Below are 21,793 nucleotides of genomic sequence, written 5' to 3'. Positions count from 1 at the left end.
ATTACTGTTATTACAGTGGACACTGTACAGGAAGTACAATTAATTCAATGTTTGGCTTCTTCTCAAAGACCAAAATTTTAAAATTTTGCTGTACTGGAAAACTTTATCCTCATCTATCCTGCTTCCCTTCAGATAGACTGATTCTTCAAGTGGCACAAAACATCAATTTACTGACACAGGTGTGCATTGTAAAATGTCCTCTACTGTAGTCCACATTATACAGCAACATTAGTTTCCAATACACCCATGAGCTGTACGAAAAATATTAGATATGCACATGGTAAGGATTACTTTGATTTAAAGGTCCAGCATGTAAAATCTAAGGGGAATTAGTGGCATCTAGCTTTCAGGATTGCGGATTTCATCCAGCTGAAACCCTTCCTGGTTAGAATTCCTTCAGTGTCCATTGTTCCGGAGGTTTTCACCAGGAGCCAAAATGTCCACAGAGGTCTCTTTCTCTCCAAAACAAACAGACCCAGTGATTAAAACCAGTAAAAGCACTGAATAAAGAAGTTTCACATTTGAAAAATCAGTGGTTTTCCAACGCTCTCATCACAGAGGGGCTGCTACCTATGGTGGCCGACGCAAAAATGCATATGGCCCCATCTAATGTTTATCTTGATGGTTCTGGGCTACTGTAGAAACATGGCAGTGCAAAATGACAATCTCCATAGACGAGGACCCACTACACATCTAGATTTAAATGGCTCATTCTAAGGTAACTAAAATACAACACTTCTTATTTTCAGGTGCTTATACACTAAAGAAAACATACATATTATATAATATAATATATTACATTTCTATCAATAAATATGCCTAAATACAACACACTGAACCTTTAATAAATGTCTGTAATAGCTGCAAAAAATAATTCAATTTTTGTCAATTTACACATTTTGGTCAAATCATAATTCTTTTTAAAACTGTAAGGTATCTCAAGGTTACTCATGCCAATAATTACCTACTCTGTGATGCTGTTTTTAAATACTGCTACATCCCCCTAAATGTCATCAGTCCAGCTTCCAGTGTCAAGGTTATGTGTCCCACGATGTAAACTAACATTGTTTGTTTTGTCTCCTCATCAGCTAAACCTTGGTCATGTGTATGAAAACATCTCAACTCGACCAACAGAGCAGGAGGAATTTCACTACAGCAGAGTCCACTTCTCTGTGACCCAGCCAGATACTCTTTACTCCACCATCCAACCACATCAGCCCGAACAACAGGAGCATGTCGCTTATGCTACTGTCAACTCTAGCCCTAACATGACCCCAGAGTGAGCATCTCTTACCATCACAACTGACTGAGGACCGACTCAGCGGCCTTATTCATCATTATCAGTGGTACTATTTTCAACTTTTCACAGTTTAAGACCTCTAGTCTCCACCAACACTTTACTTCACTCCATGCTAATGTGAACCAGGTGTTGCCCAAAAAACCTGAACGTTACAAGCTAATCACTTTTAAACATCTGTCAGAGAAACAGGCCAACTGTCTCTGAAGAAACAGCAATGCCTCATATTAGCTGGCTTTGAACATTGCATGTGCTAAAAAGCCTAACCACAAAGACAAATGTGTGAAATGCTGCCTCAGTGACACTTGAACTGTCTTTTCTAAAAATGACACGCAACAAACTTGAAGACATCAAAACACCAGTGACACTAGTGGTCAGATTTAAGTAGAAGAACAGCTAAAGAGCTAAACACCAGTGCAGCACAGTTTATAACACATATAACACCGTACGAAAGATTCATGAACAGATTCATGATGTAAAGGTGAAAAGGCAGCAGATTATGTTCTTCACTGGTCCTCTCACTGCTGAATCATTTGTAATGAACTTTTATGGCAGGTTAAGTCGCCTCTCAAGGGCTGATATGCTGTACAGATGACTTGATATTATGTCTTAAATACATTGAGCAATAGTGTTGTCAGACCACAATGCAATGCTGAAATATGGGTGGCTTTGACATGTAAGCTTATTGACACATTTTGGGTTTTTTCCTGATGTACTTATGTTGCATTGCTTTCTGTTTCATTTGCAGCTGTAAAAAGCTTTGTAAAAATGATTTTGCTCTCAGAAACATGTTTTACTCTGCATTAACTGAAGTGTATTAAAAGATGAAAGACATTACATTTGTACCTTGGTGCTCATTTTTCAAATACAGTTCAACAAAGACAACTTCACATCTCTCCACTCCCACTCTGGTCCCCATGACATCTTTGTAATGATACAATTTCATTATATCATATATTGATATCAATATACAGCAGTTAAACACTGCTACATGAGCAAATACACGATGTGAATAACTGAAAACAAAATGATAATAATGTAAAACAATTTTTTATGTCAAAATATGACTTTACATAACTACTGCTTTACATAGATTCTTTGCCAAAGATCTCTTTTTACTGAGAAAAAAAATGAGGAAGGAAGTGACTGCTTGGTGTCAGAGCTACATGTAGTTTGACAGCCGCCCTCACATTAATCAACAGTTCATTCTGTCTTTGAAAGAAGACTGTCGTTGATTTTGACCATTTCTTTATATAGTTTATATTCTAAATGTTTTAAAAACGCAGCAGTTGCGATAAAGCCAACAGATTATACAATCAACTCTCTGATTGGAGACTGAAGACTGAAACAGCCATGTTGTTGGCAGAAGCTGGATGTGTGTTTATGGCTTTTATCCTGTACATCTCAGGTATGAATGACTGTTTTTCACCTCATATATTGAGTAAATTGAAAAATGATGTTTGCTGATGAAATCTTGTGTTAAAGGGGTTCAGGGACGAGAAAACAGCATCTGTGCCTTAAAAGGTTCATCAGTGGATCTGCCCTGCTCAGCTGAACGCCCCACTTCAGGAAATAAATGGTACACTGTAGAGAAGGAAGACTACAGTCATAATACGTCAGAGGTTACTCTGGATGGAAATCGTGTGTCACACAACAAGACTGAAGGTAGTCTTTCAACTCTGACGATCAAAGATCTGAGAGCAAGTGATGCAAAGGTTTACTGCTGCAAAGAAACTACTGATACACCAGACAACTGCAAGCAAAGTGANTGAACGTTACAAGCTAATCACTTTTAAACATCTGTCAGAGAAACAGGCCAACTGTCTCTGAAGAAACAGCAATGCCTCATATTAGCTGGCTTTGAACATTGCATGTGCTAAAAAGCCTCCATGTGGCAGGTACAGTGGTTGTCAATAATAAATTACTCAAAGAATGACAACAATATGTTAATTCTTATTTTATACATCATCATCTCAGACCTGCAGCTGAAGGTGATTCCCACCACAGCGGGACAGACAGTTACACTGATATGCAACACCAGCTGTCCTCTGACTGAAAACCCTGCAGCCTACATCTGGTACAAGAACAGAGAGTTCCTCTATGAGGACTGGTCTCCCTGGTACCACCAGCTGGTCAGCAGTGAGAAAGCAGTCACATACTCCTGTGCTATCAAAGGCTACGAGCATCTCAGAGCTCCTGAAGTCTCAGTGGGTGAGTGACAACATTTAGCTCCTTATGATGTTACTTCTTAGTATTTCCTTATTTTTTAGTGGTGTTTTCTGGTCAAGGGGAAAAGAAAAGAAAATGGGGGGGTAAGAGATACACAATGGCACAGAACAGGGTTTTTCAACTAACCAGTCCATAGGTTACATCCTTTGGTGTATATGATACATATTTTCCAGTGTTTTGTTTATTGATCAAGTCGCAGTCTTAAAGAAAAGGTGATTCTCTCCATACAGTGAATTTCGTTAATAACTGCAATCCAGTCGTCCTTTGAAGGGGGGCTCGTCTGTAGCCACCTCTGTGTGACTGCTGTCTTGCTCGCGGCCAAAATAATTTTGTAAATGTATTTGTCCTGAGTCATGAGATTATCCGGGGTTTTGCACAAGTACAATATGACAAAAGAACAATTAACTTCAATTCCTAAGATGTTCCTTATTTGGCTTATTTGGCAATCTCTAACCAATATGGATAAATTAGTGGGCATTCCCAAAAATATGAAACTGGTCTGCCAATGGCTGCAGCATTCATCCCACTCCTGAGACTGCTGTTGCATAAAATTCAGTTTAAGAGTCCCAAAATATTGTATTATGTTCTTCCAGCAGAACTCCCACCAGGATCTTGAACTGGTGGTCCAAGCTTGACCCTTCCAAATATCATTCCAATCATCGTCCGATATCTCCAGGCCTGATCCCTCTCCCATTTCTGTTTGACCTGGGCAGTAAAATCATTTTTGGAATTTTGTAATCTGTGATATATTTGTGATACAAGATGTTTGTTGTCTTTATTCTTATTTCCATCAGTTATTATATTAATCACAGTGGGTTCACTATCCTCTGTTTGTTTAATATCTTTACTGAAGTGGTCTCTGACCTGGAGATATTTAAAAAATCATTTTTAAAAGGTTTTACACATTTGAAAGCTGGTCAAAAGACTGCAAGTCATTACCTATAGCTATAGTGCAGTAAGCAACATGTTACACTTTCAAGACAAAATGGAATCACTGAAGAACTTATGACATGCTATTACTAATTAAAATACTGAATCTCATTTCTTTCTGTCCAGATTCTGTCACATCGATCTGCTTTACTGTGACCTATGCTGAAGGGAGGATGTGTTCTGATAGGCAGACACCCTGCTCCATCAAATATCCCAGAGGTCAAGTTTCCTCAAACATTCACAAACCTCTCACTCTCAGACCCTTATTCATTTAATTCACCTTATTTCACATGGCACAAATTAAAAGTGCATTAATCATCTTCCAACAGAAGTAAAAGTTCAAAGGAATTCTACAACACTGACCTGTACCACCAGCTGTCCTGTGACTGACCCTGAACTTGCCTATAGGTGGTACCAGATGAGACATATGCTCTCTGTGGGTCCACAGTTTTCAATTTCTGGCTCTGCTGAAAGCTTCTCCTGTGCTGTAAACGGCCTTGAGGATCTGCTGTCTGCTGAATTCTGTGAGTACGAGCCTTTAAGGTACTGTACATTCTGTTCTAACTTGTGGAGAGGTAAACTGGTATCATAAATCTGAATATGTGTAAAACTATGAGCAATAATGATCTGAAGAATGTTGTAGTCTCATGGGGGCGGATTAAATAACACTTCTAACTGATGTTCTGTTTAATGCAGTAACCCTCAAGTAATTCTGTGAATCATCATCTCATTAAATTATTCGATTCAAACTGGAAAATAGAAAGAAAAAAATATTTATGTCCGTTTTTCGAGGGTATCAAAAATGGAAGTGTGTGTATGTTTTTCTGTTTTCTTTGCTGTCAAATCACTAATGAAACTGTGTTGATGTCATGTGGCCACTAGATGTCCACGTTGACTGAGAGCACGTCAAATCAGTCAGCAGAGACAGTCAGAGAGAAGAGGAGCAGTGTCTCATCATAAAACTTTAAACGACAAATGACTGCCTTAAAACATTTGTCTTTGACCATTAAATGTTGTGATTTTCTTGTTTATTGGATTATCTACTTGAGACGAAAACGGGAAAACACACAACCTGTGTCCATTTTTTGATGCAACAAAAATCAAAAAAAGAAATGATTTGATTCTTTTTTGATAATACCCATTTTTCATTTTTCAAATTGAATGAAACCCCAAATAAAGGGTCAATGGAGTTAAAAGTCATCCATAGTCAAAATCACTAAGACTGAGACTCACTTGTTGTTAATTCTGTCAATGAGCAGTAATATTACCTTATCCTCAAAAAGCTACTCTAATCTTTCATCTATATTTCAGGTTTTGAGAACAGTAACTGCTTGAGTGTGAATTACGTCAGAAGGAGAATCTGTGCTCTGCCAGGCTCTTCAGTGAACATTACAAGTGAATACACGCATCCCCACGACAAGCAGCCAACTTCTAAATCATGGTTTAAAATAAATACAAATGGGAAGGAAAAACCTGTAGAGCTCACTGAGGCTGCACGTCATGTGAAGTTTGATGACAACATGAAGAATCAGCACATCCTGAGAATCAATAACCTGGAAAAGGATGACTCAGCAGAATACACATTCAGACTCAAACGACCTAATGGAGAATGGAAAGAGTCTGACTTTTCTGGAGTAACGCTGGTTGTCACAGGTAATTCTGCAGAATAAATACAATGCTGATGGTGCCAGGGTCATTGTAAAGGTTTGTCTTAAAAACAGGAACCACAATGACTTTGCACATGAACAGCTGACTGTTAACGTATTAGGGACTTATTATTTATGTTTCAGTTACATTCAGGCAACTGACATATTAAATCCTGTTTCAGGCCTGACAGTGAGGGTGCATCCTGCAGAGGTGACAGAGGGCCAAAATGTCGCTCTGAGTGAGGGTGCATCCTGCAGAGGTGACAGAGGGCCAAAATGTCGCTCTGAGCTGCATTACCAGCTGTCCTCTGCCTCACAACACAACCTACATCTGGTACCTGAACAGTCGACCTTTGACCGAGCCAAGAAAGCACAACAAGACACTGATACTACATTCAGTCAGCAGTCAGCATGCAGGAAGCTACTCCTGTGCTGTTGAAGGTCGCATTACATCTGATGAAAAAACTCTCACTGTCCAAAATGTTAAAGAGAAACAAACACCAGCAGCAGCAGCAGCAGCAGCAGCACCAGCAGCAGCAGCAGCAGGAGTCTGTATTGTTCTCCTGGTCATCATATTTCTTATTTTATTCCTTTGGATTAGGTGAGCAACACTGTGCTGCATTGCAAATCAGTTACAATCAACTGCTAATCTGAAATTGCTTGTTCATACATATATATTTACATTTCAATAACCAGAAAGAAGAGGACTTCAGGTCAGTCTCCTGAAACTGAAGCAATGGACAACACAGACCAGGTAAAGATCAGACTTTTCTTCTTCTTGCACAACATTTTAGTCTTCATCGTAGGATTTAAAACTCTTGGCTGCAAAGGATCCAAAAAATCCCACACACTGTTGATCGGTTGTATTTAGTTTAATAATGTTCAGTGAGTACAGTAAAGTGAATACAATTGATTTAATTTTTGGCTTCTTCTCAAAGAACAGAAATGTAGAAATTCTGCTGCACTTGAAAACTTCACCCTCTTCTGTCCTGCTTCCCTTCAGATAAACTGATTCTTCAAGTGACACAAAACATCAATTTACTGACAGTTTGTCTTGTCTCCTCATCAGCTAAACCGTGGTCATGTGTATGAAGACATTTCCACTCAACCAGCAGAGCAGGAGGAGCTTCACTACAGCAGAGTCCACTTCTCTAAGACCCAGCCAGAAACTCTCTACTGCACTGTCCAACCACATCAGCCCGAACAACAGTAGAATGTCGCTCATACTACTGTCAACTTCAGTCCCAACACGTCCTCCGAGTGAGCATCTCTTATCATCACAACTGATTCAGGATCTACTTAGTGGCCTTACTCATCTTGATCAGTGGTACTATTTTCAATAGTCTGAGTGGGCGGAAGTTCGCTGCATAGATCAGCCTCTCATTGGGCAGAACAACCCACCCGCTGAAGTCCCGCCCTACCACCTCCAGTTGCAGTTTTCCGCTGAAGTCCCGCCCTACCACCTCCAGTTGCAGTTTTCAACATGTCCTTTACTAACTTTTGCGGGGATGTAGCCATTTTTCTGCCATGGTTCGCGTCCTGTAGGCGATATTTTTGTGGGCGTGTTACACCAAAACCTGTTTCCCCCTGGCAATATTTTTGCAAGCGCACCGTTGCTGTGGTACCGCCCAGAACGACTGTGATTGGTTGAAAGAAATACAAGCAGCCGGGTTTTTTTGCAGCAGCGTTTTTTTCTCCAATCTTAAAGTGAGAGTCGGCCCAGCCAGACCTTTCTTTTCTTGAGAAAGGTCTGGTGAGTGAGACTATATTTTCAACAACCAGACTTTCACAGTTGAAGCCCTCTAGTCTCCACCAATATTTCACTTCACTCCATGTCTCATAGAATTCACCAGAAGGTCTCAGCCTTGCAAGCAAAAGATAATCAGTTTGAAACATCTATCAGAGAATCAGACAGAGTTTTCCTGAAGACACAGTAATGCCTCATATACAAATGTGTGGAATGCTGCCTCAGTGACACTTCAACTGTCTTTTCTAAAAATGACACAATACAAACTTGAGGACGTCAAAACACCAGCGACACTAGTGGTCACACATTTTTCAATGTGTCAGATTCAAGTAGAAGAGCAGCTAAAGACCTAAACACCAGTGCAGCACAGTATATAACACATATAACACCGTAAGAAAGTTTTATGAACAAATTCAATGATGTAAAGGTCAAAGGGAACAGATTATGTTCCTACTGGTCCTCTCACTGCTGAATCATTTTTTAAAGCAACGTTTATGGCAGATGAAGTCGGTCCTCAAGGGCTGTTTGATTAGATTGATCGCACCTGATATACTGTACAAATAACTTGATATTATGTCTTAAATAGATTGAGCCAGGCCACAATGCAGCGCAACAAATGTGGGTGGCTTTGTCATGTAGGCTCATTGAAGCATTTTGTGTGTTTTTTATGATGTACTTCATGTTGTATAACTTTATTTGCAGCTGTAAAAAGCTTTTGTAAAACTAGTTTGCTCTCTGAAACATGTTTTACTCTGCATTACCTAAGTGTATTAAAAGATGGCAGACATAACATTTGTATCTTCATGTTATTTTTCCCCAAACTCTTTCACATCTCTCTGCTCTGACTCTGGCAACTTCGACATCTTTATGATGAAAATATAAAGCAGTTTAACACTTCTACATGAGCCTGTACATGTTGTGACAACTGAAAACAAGACAATAATACATGGTGAGAAAACTGGTAACACTTTTAAGTTGTGGAAGTTTCACTTACTAAATATGATGTCAAACAACTACTGCACTACATAGATTCCTCACTAGAGGTCTTTTTTTAATAAAGAGGAAGGAAGTGACCCTTTGGTGTCAGAGCTGCGTGCACCCTCACATGAACCCACAGTCCCTTCTGTCTCTGTAAGAAGACTGTTGATTTTGATTATTCATTTATATTGTTTAAGTTTTTATGAATGCAGTGGTGGTACTAAAGCCATTACATTATATCATCAACATTCTGATTGGAGGCTGAAGACTTCAACAGCCATGTTTTTGGCAGAAGCTGGATGTGTGTTTATGGCTTTTATCCTGTACATCTCAGGTATGAATTAATGTTTTTATTTCATATATAATGCTGATTAACTGTTGACTGTAAATAAAAATAATGTTTAAGAGCGTGCAGTAGATGTTAATTTGGAGGGAAAATACAGGAAACTGCAGGTTGATTTATAAATAAAAAAAGTTGATTGAATGTTAGCTTGTAATGATTTCCACTTATTCTGCTTGAGCTCTTTAGATGTGCTGCAGTGTATCAGTGTGATCCTACAGTCTCATGCTATCATCACTGACCTGTTAGTATAGAGAACAATAAAGAATAAATTTGTCCAGATGTTTGCTGATGAAAGTTTTTCTTAAAGGGATTGAGGGACGACAAAAAAACATCTGTGCCTTAAGTCTGAAGTCTGTAAGTACAAACCAACTTATGGTCTGTTAGAACTTATGATATAGGATATTTGTGTTTATGGTCTGAGAAATATGATGATTTACTGATTCATCCTCACAGGACGTGTACAAAAAACAGAGGCACTTTAGAGTGTAATGCAGATGCTGTGAAGTAGTAATCACAAATAATTACTATGATTTAATCTTTTTAGCCTGCAGCTGTTTGTTGCACTGATTTATGTATCTTGTTAAGTGTCTTTCAGTCTCTGTTATTGCTGGGATCTGCTGCTGACCACTAAACACTGGTGTTTGTCTAGACATCATGCTTTATGATATGCAATACAATTACACAGTAACTATGTTCCATTGTGAATAGTAATTGTAAGTAATTGTTTGCTAGATCACAAACACTTTGTACATTTTGTCAAAGGTTAATGAAATTTAATATAGATCCAATCAGATTTTATCTTTTTTTGGCCTAGAGCCACAAATTTAAACAGACTCCTACTAGTAATAGGTTCTAATGGAAAAAGTATTTTAGACATACAAGTTTGAGACTGGCAGGTCCTGATGTCTATCATTTATGTCTAATATAAAGCTGACATCTTCTACCACACAGGAATCGTTGATTAAATATTATGTAAAGTGACTTTCAACGTTACTTAAAATGTAACTGGCTCTTGTCTTTAATCTACATTTCAGGTGCTGAGGATACAAACTGCTGGACTGTAAATTATGTCAGCAGGACAATCTGCGCTCTGGAAGGTTCTTCAGTGAACATTTCAAGTGAATATTCTAATTCTAACTTCTGGCTACAAAAGTCAAAATCATGGTATAAAGTAAAGAGAAGTGTGGAGGGAGAAGTTGAAAAGCCACTTAAGGCTGGAGATAGAGTGAAGTATCATGACAACATGAAGAATCGTCACATCCTGGGAATCAATGACCTGAAGAAGTATGACTCAGCAGAATACAGATTCAAACTGCAGACAGACGATGGATGGAAACCTGGAGTGACTTTGGTTGTCACAGGTAATTCTTTAGATTAAATCTGTTATTTTTGTATTGTGAATTATTGACGTCCACACCATGTACTACCAGCAGTTAACACACTGAAAGGTTGATTCATGCTTAATGAATTCTAAATGAGACTAGCTGCAGTCTACTGCTTCTTCTACTGTTTTCCTAAGGTTGGGATAGGTGGCTGGGAACACAAAACATGAGACTTCAACACTAAAGTTTACAGTTCATGCCCAATCTCCTACAAACAGACGATACTGGTTATATCCTGGTTATATACACCTTCATGCTGTACGGTTAAGCATGACAGTGATCCTTCTTTAACCCTTGGTACTACAGTTTTAGTTGCCTACACATAGAGCCCTGACACACCAAGCCGACAGTTGGTCGTTGATCAATGTTTGTGTATCAGTGAGTTACACTAGTTTTGCAGTGTGTCCCACACTGGTAGCACTCGTCGGCCCTTGTCTGCTTTCTTTGGCTGATTCAGCATGTTGAGTCGGCATCAGAGACAACGGAGTCCATCGGTGAATGATATCACTCTGACTGGCAGTTCAGCTCAGCACATGCTAAGAGAAACGGAAGCAAGAAAAGCAAACAAATGGCCAGAGTCAAGAGGGCATGAGATCAAAACAAACATGTCATATTGCATAAGGTTATGTTTATAGCCACTGTGCTTTTTGGCAGAAACGGTTTCTAACTGTTTATATTATTGTTTGCTGGCGCACAGTAAATATCCTTTGTACTTCCAACATTGGGCTGTGTTGTTAATGTGCTAACTGGCTAACTGAGTTTTGAATCCATCCTGTTGATCTCCTGGTGTATGTGATGTGTTCATGTGCAGCTTTTTGGCTGAGACAGAGGCAATGAGAGACAATGCAATAGTCAGCCTTTGTCGCCATTAATTCATTGATGTGTGTTTGGTGTGTCTGGGCCTTAACATAGAGGTGGCAGACCAGAACACACTTTTCATGAGTCTTTTTGCCTCTGTGGGTTGTTTTACTGACAAACAACCTATTTTTTTGTTTAGGGAGGAGGACTTGGGAGATTACACATCTGTTCTTTATTTACTGACCACTTAAACCATCTTTCAGGTCTGAAAGTAAAGTTTGCGCCTTCTGCAGTGGTGAGAGAGGGCCAGAGAGTCACACTGACCTGCATTTCCAGCTGTCCTCTGCCTGACCACACAAACTACGTTTGGTTCCTCAACAGTCGACCTCTGACCCTGTCAGAGAACCAAAACAAACACCTGGTTCTGAACCCAGTCAGCAGTCAGCATGCAGGAAACTATGCCTGTGCTGTCAAAACTCCTCAAAACACCACCTCTCGTGAAAAAACTCTCACTGTCCGAAGTAAAAAAGCAAACTGGACACTAGCAGCAGCTGCAGGAGTCTGTGCTGCTCTCCTGCTTTTAATACCCCTCTCTGTCTTCTGTTGGATTAGGTGAGCAACACTGTTCTCTGTTTCATAGCAATAATATTCAAATCCTAATATGACATCACTAATTCACTCAAATATTCATTGATTTTATAAAACAGAAAAAATAGGGCTTCCAGTCACTCTCCAAGAACTGAAACATCAGACAACATGGAAAAGGTAAAAAACTGATTTATTTTACAATTCTGCTACATCAAAGATCACTGTCTTATATCTTGCTTTTCTTCAAAAGGAATGATCATGTCTTCACAGTCAGGATGGCTCCTTAAACTTCCTCCTCTTATCTTTTTTCTCTCGTTTGAATCATTCCCTTCTCATGCTGAAGTATTTTATTCAATTCTGCTCAACTCCTGCACCTGGTCCTGTTTCTAACTGTTTCATGCTTTCTCTGAGGTTCTCATTTGTTAAATTGACTTTTTTCTCTCCCCTAAGTGTCACTAAAGCCACATAAAGAAATACAGGTTTTATACTGTGACACCTTACATCCTGCATGTCATGCTAACAACCTCGGATTAAAATCTTCTTTTACTGCAGTCCAGGTTCGATGGCTACCGTACGTCAACACTTAAACAATAAATCAGACTAACATCAGCCTTTTGTTATTTATTGCATATCAGCCAGTCGTGATGTTCATCATTGATAGGACAGAGAATTCTCCAGGACTTGAACTATGTCAAAACACTCCGTATAACCTGCAACTAAGGATTACTTTCTTTGCACTGTTTTATTGAGCCAATAGATCTATACTTCTTCTAACATATCTTATGGGGTAACATGCTCCATACATTTGCAAACTATACCTAAAAAGGCTTTCAAAAACCTTTAACAACTGAGCTCTAGTTTCATTTTATGATGTTCTTATTGAAGAATCAGCCAAACTTCTGCTTGCAATATAATATAAAGTAATTTTATTTGTCTTGCCTCCTCAGCTAAACCCTGGTTCCATGTATGAAAACATCTCAGGTCAATCAAGAGAGCAGGATGACAACCCCTATAGCAGACTCCACTTCTCTAAGGACCACACAGATGCTCTCTACTCCACCATCGAGCCTGTGTCTTCTAACTAAATCAAACTTTGTTGCCATGGTATTTTGCAAGGGACCCTCCCCTGATAGTCTTAGTGACTGTAACCTTCTGTATTTATAATTCATAAGTATCTATTAGGTGCAATTATTCAACTGCCGCAATATTCTGTGCAATTATTCAACTGCAATATTTCTCATTATACGACTTTATCATGCACGTAACTGTTACTTGTATTCTGTTCTTGTTTATTCTATTGATGTATATATTGTAGTTAAATTTCACACTTACAGCCTCAGCACAGTGACAATATATATTTTATTTTTAATATTTTTAAATCTTAAGTACTAGCGCTAAACACTGTGGCATAATGAACATTCTATTTTTTTATTTTAATGTACATTTGTATTTCCATATTATTTTACTGCTTTATATTTACATACTGCTATTTCATACTCTTATTCTTACTTCTTATAATTCTCTATTCTATATAGACTCATTTACAATACCGAGCGGGGACGCCCTCCCCCTCTCTGCTCCAACACTGACTGACAGCTGACTCCACTCATTCACACTCACCACTGCCCCAGGGCTGCTACAATATGCTATCTACAGAGATAGCACTGGCGATCTGAACCAGTCAGTGGCGAAAAAAAGCACTTTTATACGGGACGCATTTGCCCCCATTACCGTTTTAGCTCGTTTCGCGCCTCAATACTGAACCAATTTTAGAACGAGTGGTACCCATGAATCATACGCACACATACACACGGGGAAATAGAGCCCAGGTTGAAAAATACCGAAGTTGTCCTTTAAGTCAAGAATGCCCAAAAGTCTAAAGAGGGTGGAGCACCAGACTCCAAACTTATGTATGTGTACATATATATATATATACACATACAAAGTATGCATTAATCAACCACCCGACCCGCAAACTGTCAACTTTATATTAGCACAATTGTCAGGACTGCGGACAAAGATGAGCGCTCATCAATGCATTGTCTCCAGAAGTTATTAATAAGTTTCTCAGAACGCTGCCTTGTAACTGTGTGTCCCACCCACTGAACCGTCCATGATATCTAGCGCGATCGGTCACTAATTATACTGTAAGATGGCATGGTTTCCATTAACACAAGTGATGGGACTTACAGTGTTAGTCTAATGTTTATTTTAAAAGACCATGGCTCTTTTTGAAAAATAATAATGAAAATAATGATGAAAAAATTCTAATTATAAAATATAATATAATATACAACTGTGGAACTGAAGAACATGCAATCACCAACAATCATTTTGCACAAACATGTCAGCACAAAATGTGCGTAAGTGTTGTCTTGATATTTGTAGATTCTGTTTCTACCTAAAAACAAATCCCAAATAAGAAAACATTGATGAATGTCAGAATCTTTGGGAAAACTGCAGGTTTTAGGAAGACATTTCTTCTAAAGAATTGTTGGTGAATGCAGCTCAGTGTTTTGCAAACAGATTCCACTTTTTACACACAAGAAGGCCACAGATCAGGTCCTTTTGACCTTTTTATTGCTGAATTGGACAGTTTGAACGCCCCAGCAGGTGAATTAGTGTCTCAAAAACGTTAACATCTTAGAATTTCACAAGACTGTGTAAATAAAGCAATATTACACTGATCTGTCTTTATTAATCTGTCTGGTTGTAACAGAACACAAGCCAGAATTTAAAAGTGACTGTTGAAACATGCAAACAACACACACACACACACACACACACACACACACACACACACACACACACACACACACATATGCGGATGGAGTTGTGGTTTTGTTTGCGTGTGCGCGAGTGCATTTTGTGACGATGTGTCTCAGTGTCCGACTGGTTTGTCACATCTAATTTATAGTACAGATACAGTAACAGCTTGTTAAAGCAGCTCATCAAAGCACTTTGTCAATGTTGTTTTACTCTCTGGATGATTTTCAGCTGTGACTGTAAAAAGAAATTGTTAGACAGATTTTACTGCCAAAAATATATGTTGCTCTGCATGTGAAAAGACCACAGACATTGCGTCTGCAGCTTCCTGTCTGCAGATTTTTCCCACCAAAAAATAACCATAATCATCTTAACATTTCTCTGCTCTCACACAGGCAATTTAAACAACATTTTGATTAATATATAATGCAATTTACTAATGACAGATTTTAATGACTGCAATACATAGATTCCTCACTAGAGGAACTTTTTTTATTAAGAATAACAATGAGGAAGGAAGTGACTTTTAAGTGTCAGAGCTGCAGTTTGTCTGCCAGCCGCACTCAAGCTGATCAACAGTCAGTTTCTTTGTAAGAAGACTTCCGCTGATTTCAGCCATTTATTCATGTTCTTTATGTTTTATGAGTTTTCATAAAGGCAGTAGTTGTAATAAAGCCATTACATTATATCATCAACATTCTGATTGGAGGCTGAGGACTACAACAGCCATGTTTTTGGCAGAAGCTGGATGTGTGTTTATGGCTTTTATCCTGTGCGTCTCAGGTATGAATGACTGTTTCTTATTTCTTATATAATGCTGATTAACTGTTGACTGTAAATAATGTTTATCAGGAGTCTAAAATCAATGTTAATTTGTAGGGAAATACAGGAAACTGCAGGTTGATTTATAAATAAAAAAGATGATTGAATGTTAGATTGTCATGATTTCCACTTATTCTGCTTGAGCTCTTTAGATGTGCTGCAGTGTATCAGTGTGATCCTACAGTCTCATGCTATCATCACTGACCTGTTAGTATAGAGAAGAAAGTTATGAGAGAGAATAAATTTGTCCAGATGTTTCTTGATGAAAGTTTTTCTTAAAGGGACTGAGGGACGACAAAAAAACATCTGTGCCTTAAAAGGTTCATCAGTGGATCTGCCCTGCTCAGCTGAACGTCCCACTTCAAGCATGAAATGGTACACTGTACACTGGGATGGACATAAATTCATTCCGAAGGAGATCTCACCAGATGAAAATCATGTAACGTACAACATGTTGGAAGAGATAAACTTCACTCTGACAATCAAAGATCTGACAGAAAGTGATGCAAAGGTTTACTGCTGCAAAGAAACTACTGATACACCAGACAACTGCAAGCAAAGTGAAATTCAGCTCCATGTGGCAGGTACAGTGGTTGTCAATAATAAATTACTCAAAGAGTGACAACACCATATGAATTTGTATTTTATACATTATCATCTCAGACCTGCAGGTGAAGGTGATTCCCACCACAGAGGGAAATACAGTAACACTGATATGCAGCACCAGCTGTCCTCTGACTGAAAACCCTGCAGTCTACATCTGGTACAAGAACAGAGAGTTCCTCTATGAGGACTGGTCTCCCTGGTACCACCAGCTGGTCAGCAGTGAGAAAGCAGTCACATACTCCTGTGCTATCAAAGGCTACGAGCATCTCAGAGCTCCTGAAGTCTCAGTGGGTGAGTGACAACGATTAGCTTCTTATTATATGGTGAAACTACTGGCTAGATATGTAAATATGTACTTTCACAAATCATTATTCAAGCACTGGGATATTTAATTATAAGGATTATGAAATGCAGTAATTTATTAACTAACTTTACTGACACCAATTATTTTTGTCCAGATTCTGTCACATCGACCTGCTTTAATGTGACCTATGCTAAAGGGACAATGTGTTCTCATAAGCAGTCATCAGTGGATGAGCCCTGCTCCATCACATATCCAACAGGTTAAACATCCACAAAACACAAACACACCTCCACACCTCTCATCCTTTTGACATAATTGTTCCTATAAGATTTAATTTGCAATAGACAATTCATTTATTTTGATCATATCTTTGCTTTTTTAAATATTTTGTTACAAGCACAAAAACCATAGTCTTTCTTTCTGGTTTCATTGTGCTTTGAGTATATATCTAATAATTAATGTTTTAAAGTATATGCTGATATTTACTGAAAACTGTATATAAAAACTGTATTTGTCATCTCCCAACAGAGGTACATATTCAAAAGACTCCTGCAGACAGACAGGACCATGTCACACTGACCTGTAACACCAGCTGTCCTCTGACTCCCATTATATGGTATAGGAGCAGACATTTACTTAGACAGTTTGAGAACCATCAGCATGTAGTTCCCAACAGCTCTGCTGAAAGCTTCTCCTGTGCTGTAAAAGGCCTCGGGGATCTGCGCTCTGCTGAAGTCTGTAAGTACAAACCAACTTATGGTCTGTTAGAACTTATGATATAGGATATTTGTGTTAATGGTCTGAGAAATATGATGATTTACTGATTCATCCTCACAGGATGTGTACAAAAAACAGAGGCACTTTAGAGTGTAATGCAGTTGCTGTGAAGTAGTAATCACAAATAATGTCTTATAGTCTCTGTTATTGCTGGGATCTGCTGCTGACCACTAAACGTTGGTGTTTGTCTAGACATCATGCTTTATGATATGCAATACAATTACACAGTAACTATGTTCCATTGTAAATAATAATTGTAAGTAATTGTTTGCTAGATCACAAACACTTTGTTCATTTTGTCAAAGGTTAATGAAATTTAATATAGATCCAATCAGATTTTATCTTTTTTGGCCTAGAGCCACAAATTTAAACAGACTCCTACTAGTAATAGGTTCTAATGGAAAAAGTATTTTAGACATACAAGTTTGAGACTGGCAGGTCCTGATGTCTATCATTTATGTCTAATATAAAGCTGACATCTTCTACCACACAGGAATCGTTGATTAAATATTATGTAAAGTGACTTTCAACGTTACTTAAAATGTAACTGGCTCTTGTCTTTAATCTACATTTCAGGTGCTGAGGATACAAACTGCTGGACTGTAAATTATGTCAGCAGGACAATCTGCGCTCTGGAAGGTTCTTCAGTGAACATTTCAAGTGAATATTCTAATTCTAACTTCTGGCTACAAAAGTCAAAATCATGGTATAAAGTAAAGAGAAGTGTGGAGGGAGAAGTTGAAAAGCCACTTAAGGCTGGAGATAGAGTGAAGTATCATGACAACATGAAGAATCGTCACATCCTGGGAATCAATGACCTGAAGAAGTATGACTCAGCAGAATACAGATTCAAACTGCAGACAGACGATGGATGGAAACCTGGAGTGACTTTGGTTGTCACAGGTAATTCTTTAGATTAAATCTGTTATTTTTGTATTGTGAATTATTGACGTCCACACCATGTACTACCAGCAGTTAACACACTGAAAGGTTGATTCATGCTTAATGAATTCTAAATGAGACTAGCTGCAGTCTACTGCTTCTTCTACTGTTTTCCTAAGGTTGGGATAGGTGGCTGGGAACACAAAACATGAGACTTCAACACTAAAGTTTACAGTTCATGCCCAATCTCCTACAAACAGACGATACTGGTTATATCCTGGTTATATACACCTTCATGCTGTACGGTTAAGCATGACAGTGATCTTTCTTTAACCCTTGGTACTACAGTTTTAGTTGCCTACACATAGAGCCCTGAAAACACCAAGCCGACAGTTGGTCGTTGATCAATGTTTGTGTATCAGTGAGTTACACTAGTTTTGCAGTGTGTCCCACACTGGTAGCACTTGTCGGCCCTTGTCTGCTTTCTTTGGCTGATTCAGCATGTTGAGTCGGCATCAGAGACGGCAGAGTCCATCGATGAATGATATCACTCTGACTGGCAGTTCAGCTCAGCACATGCTAAGAGAAACGGAAGCAAGAAAAGCAAACAAATGGCCAGAGTCAAGAGGGCATGAGATCAAAACTATGATGTTTTATTACCTAAGGTTGTCCGTGAGCTTTTTAGCAGCAATGGTTCTTAACTGTTTTGTTTGCTGGGCACGGTAAGTATCCTTTGTACTTCTAACATTGGGCTGTGTTGTTAAGTTGCTAGCTGGCTAACTAGGGTTTTGAATCAGTCCTGTTGATCTCCCAGTTTCCCCTTCTAAAAGTGGAACACAGATTACCGCTGCCTGCTGGTCTGGAGAGATATTTCCTCTCACGCAGGTGCAGAACATATGTGCTAGTTGGCCATTGGCTGTAGTCTCTGTGATGTGTTCATGTGCAACTTTTTGGCTGAGACAGAGGCAATGAGAGACAATGCAATAGTCAGCCTTTGTCGCCATTAGTTCATTGATGTGTGTTTGGTGTGTCTGGGCCTTAACATAGAGGTGGCAGACCAGAAAACACTTTTCATGAGTCTTTTTGCCTCTGTGGGTTGTTTTACTGACAAACAACCTATTTTTTTGCTTAGGGAGGAGGACTTGGGAGATTACACATCTGATCTTTATTTACTGACCACTTAAACCATCTTTCAGGTCTGCTTTATTTACTGACCACTTAAACCATCTTTCAGGTCTGAAAGTAAAGTTTGCGCCTTCTGCAGTGGTGAGAGAGGGCCAGAGAGTCACACTGACCTGCATTTCCAGCTGTCCCCTGCCTGACAACACAACCTACGTTTGGTTCCTCAACAGTCGACCTCTGACCCTGTCAGAGAACCAAAACAAACACCTGGTTCTGAACCCAGTCAGCAGTCAGCATGCAGGAAACTATGCCTGTGCTGTCAAAACTCCTCAAAACACCACCTCTCGTGTCAAAAGAACTCTCACTGTCAAAAGTAAAACGGGAAAAAGGACACCAGCCGCAGCTGCAGGAGTCTGTGCTGCTCTCCTGCTTTTAATACCCCTTGCTGTCTTCTTGTGGATTAGGTGAGCGACACTGTTCTCTGTTTCAGAGCAATGACATTCACACACCAACTTGGCTTCACCTATTAATGTTTATTTACTGATTTCATTAACCAGAAGAAAGAGGACTTCTAGTCAGTCTCCCAGAAATGAAACTTCAGACAACTTGGAGCAGGTAAAGAAAAGAATCTGTACACTTGTGCTACAAGAGAAAAACATCACCATATCCTTTCCTGCTTCTCTTCCTTACTGTGGACTACTTTTTTCTTAACTAAACACTTATTCTGATGACAAAGGAACACAATGTTGCACAAGTTTCATGGGTCCTATATTTTGCTATGTAAATCTTGTTCTACTGTTGTTAATATGTGCTGCAGGAATAAGACGGAAAAGAGCTGGCATTTTTCCCTCCCTCCCTGAATTCAGTGTGTTTTTTGAATGGGTTTTTGGTTAGATACCTGAAATAAGGTCTGTGGTTAAAACAAGCTTGAGATGTTTTTACATTTTGTTCTACAAAATAAAATTCATGAGTAAATACCCAACTTGTGAATTCTGAAGCACTTATGTGATAGATAAAAACTGGCTACTTGAAAATTCAGAACGCCATCACCATTTTACAGCCTAGGTGTGGTGGTGACTTTGAAGTTATGCACTGTGGTGTTGTTTGTTTACAGCCTGACCTTCACTTTTTACTTCTGACAACAGAACTGCATTTACACTTCAATATGATCATAAAAGTGGTGTTCATTTCTGGAGATTATTTGCTGAAGAAAAAACATAATAATAATAATAATAATACATTTTATTTATAAAGCGCTTTCCAAAGTTCTCAGAGTCACTTTACAGAATAGGTTAAAAACACATCAAAAACCAATTTACAGCAAAAGACATCGAAGACAAAGAGAACATGTAGGCCTTTCACAAACTTTTGTTTGCCACCGAGCTTATTATCTGCAATAACCCAAAATCCAATGAAAAATCCCACTGTTTTTTTGACAGGTGAACCAGGGTGATGTTAACTTCTGGGTCCTCCTTTTAAAAGCCTTTTGTAGAACATTACATAATCATGTTGTTCGCCACTCATAAAAATACTATTTGAGATTGTGATTCTGTAAAAGCTGCCATACAATTAGGTTTTGTCTGCACTATTTTTTTTCTGCAATAAATATATTCTTGATTAAGTCTTCTAAAGTATCCAAGAGCAACTCCAGCCAGCTATTTCAGAAGCTGTAATGCTATGCTAACCCTACAACTGAGCTCGAGTGGGAATCATTTATACTGCTAATATGATCTCTCTTGTCTCTGTATAAGCTGAACCCTGATCCGCTGTATGGCAACGTCTCAGCTCAAACAACAGAGCAGGATGAACTTCACTACAGCAGCGTCCACTTCTTTCAGAACCACACAGATCCTCTTTACTCCACAGTCCAGCCACATCCCCCTCACGAAGAAGAGCACGTCCCCTATGCTGTTGTCAACTTCAGACAAAACATGACCCCTGAGTATGCATTTCTTGCTATTACAACTGATTCATGTTCTACTCTACACTGTAAAAATTATGTAGCTTATTACAGATTGGGCTACATGATATCTTTGAACCCACTAGTACTATTTTGATAAAATATTGTTTACATTTATATTACATTTTTTACATACATTTCCATCTTGGGATAACGATCCATGGACAAAATTCATGGCTACTTACACCCATTGTCACATCACTAATCTGACTTGCATGAGACATTTAGGGGTGTAAAAATGGTTTACAGATTTCCCAAGAATATCATTTTAAGTGTTATTGTGTAACTGCCTCAACTGGGAAAATTACTTTCCTTAATTATACATTTAAAATACTTTGCCAAATGTTTAATGCACAGTATGTTAATGCATTCTTTCCTTTACTCTCAGGCATGACAGCCAGGCAGTGGATACCTAGAATTTGTACAACACAACAAACAAAATATAACAACACACTCACCTCTGTGCAGAACTTGGAAATTATTCTGTTGATTATCTCTGGAATGCTTTTACGTCTGGGGGCCTCGGCTGATGACCTCATCTACACCAGCTTACTGGGAATGAGCAGGCAGACATCCAGCATCTTATGGACACCTCAGAGGCATGCAGAGTGCTGAT

The 21,793-nt window shown here is 38.8% G+C and overlaps 2 protein-coding genes and 1 long non-coding RNA gene across 3 annotated transcripts; all 3 read left to right on the top strand.

Annotated features, from left to right (window-relative positions):
- Positions 1 to 2,520: 2,520 nt before the first annotated feature.
- Positions 2,521 to 21,705, top strand: LOC126390833 (uncharacterized). Its single transcript, XM_050045308.1, has 11 exons — positions 2,521 to 2,705; positions 2,783 to 3,012; positions 16,038 to 16,110; positions 16,190 to 16,423; positions 16,591 to 16,695; positions 16,965 to 17,174; positions 17,790 to 18,116; positions 19,330 to 19,681; positions 19,775 to 19,832; positions 20,969 to 21,159; positions 21,566 to 21,705. Exons 1-11 carry the CDS (start codon positions 2,651 to 2,653, stop codon positions 21,591 to 21,593), a joined length of 1,863 nt encoding a protein of 620 aa, XP_049901265.1. The 5' UTR covers positions 2,521 to 2,650; the 3' UTR covers positions 21,594 to 21,705.
- Positions 6,204 to 7,307, top strand: LOC126390835 (uncharacterized). The gene is made up of 4 exons (XR_007569996.1): positions 6,204 to 6,313; positions 6,363 to 6,703; positions 6,799 to 6,856; positions 7,172 to 7,307. It is a non-coding gene; the product is annotated as an uncharacterized LOC126390835 (long non-coding RNA).
- Positions 8,822 to 14,099, top strand: LOC126390834 (uncharacterized). Its single transcript, XM_050045309.1, has 6 exons — positions 8,822 to 9,161; positions 9,478 to 9,524; positions 10,205 to 10,531; positions 11,614 to 11,962; positions 12,058 to 12,115; positions 12,886 to 14,099. The coding sequence occupies exons 3-6, from the start codon at positions 10,414 to 10,416 to the stop codon at positions 13,021 to 13,023; spliced, it is 663 nt and encodes a 220-aa protein (XP_049901266.1). The 5' UTR covers positions 8,822 to 9,161; positions 9,478 to 9,524; positions 10,205 to 10,413; the 3' UTR covers positions 13,024 to 14,099.
- Positions 21,706 to 21,793: the final 88 nt, after the last annotated feature.

This window comes from Epinephelus moara, chromosome 5 (assembly GCF_006386435.1).
Source record: "Epinephelus moara isolate mb chromosome 5, YSFRI_EMoa_1.0, whole genome shotgun sequence".
NCBI classification, from domain to species: Eukaryota; Metazoa; Chordata; class Actinopteri; order Perciformes; family Serranidae; genus Epinephelus; species Epinephelus moara.
Note: the sequence above shows the minus strand (reverse complement) of the source record. Positions and strands in the feature narration are given on the sequence as shown.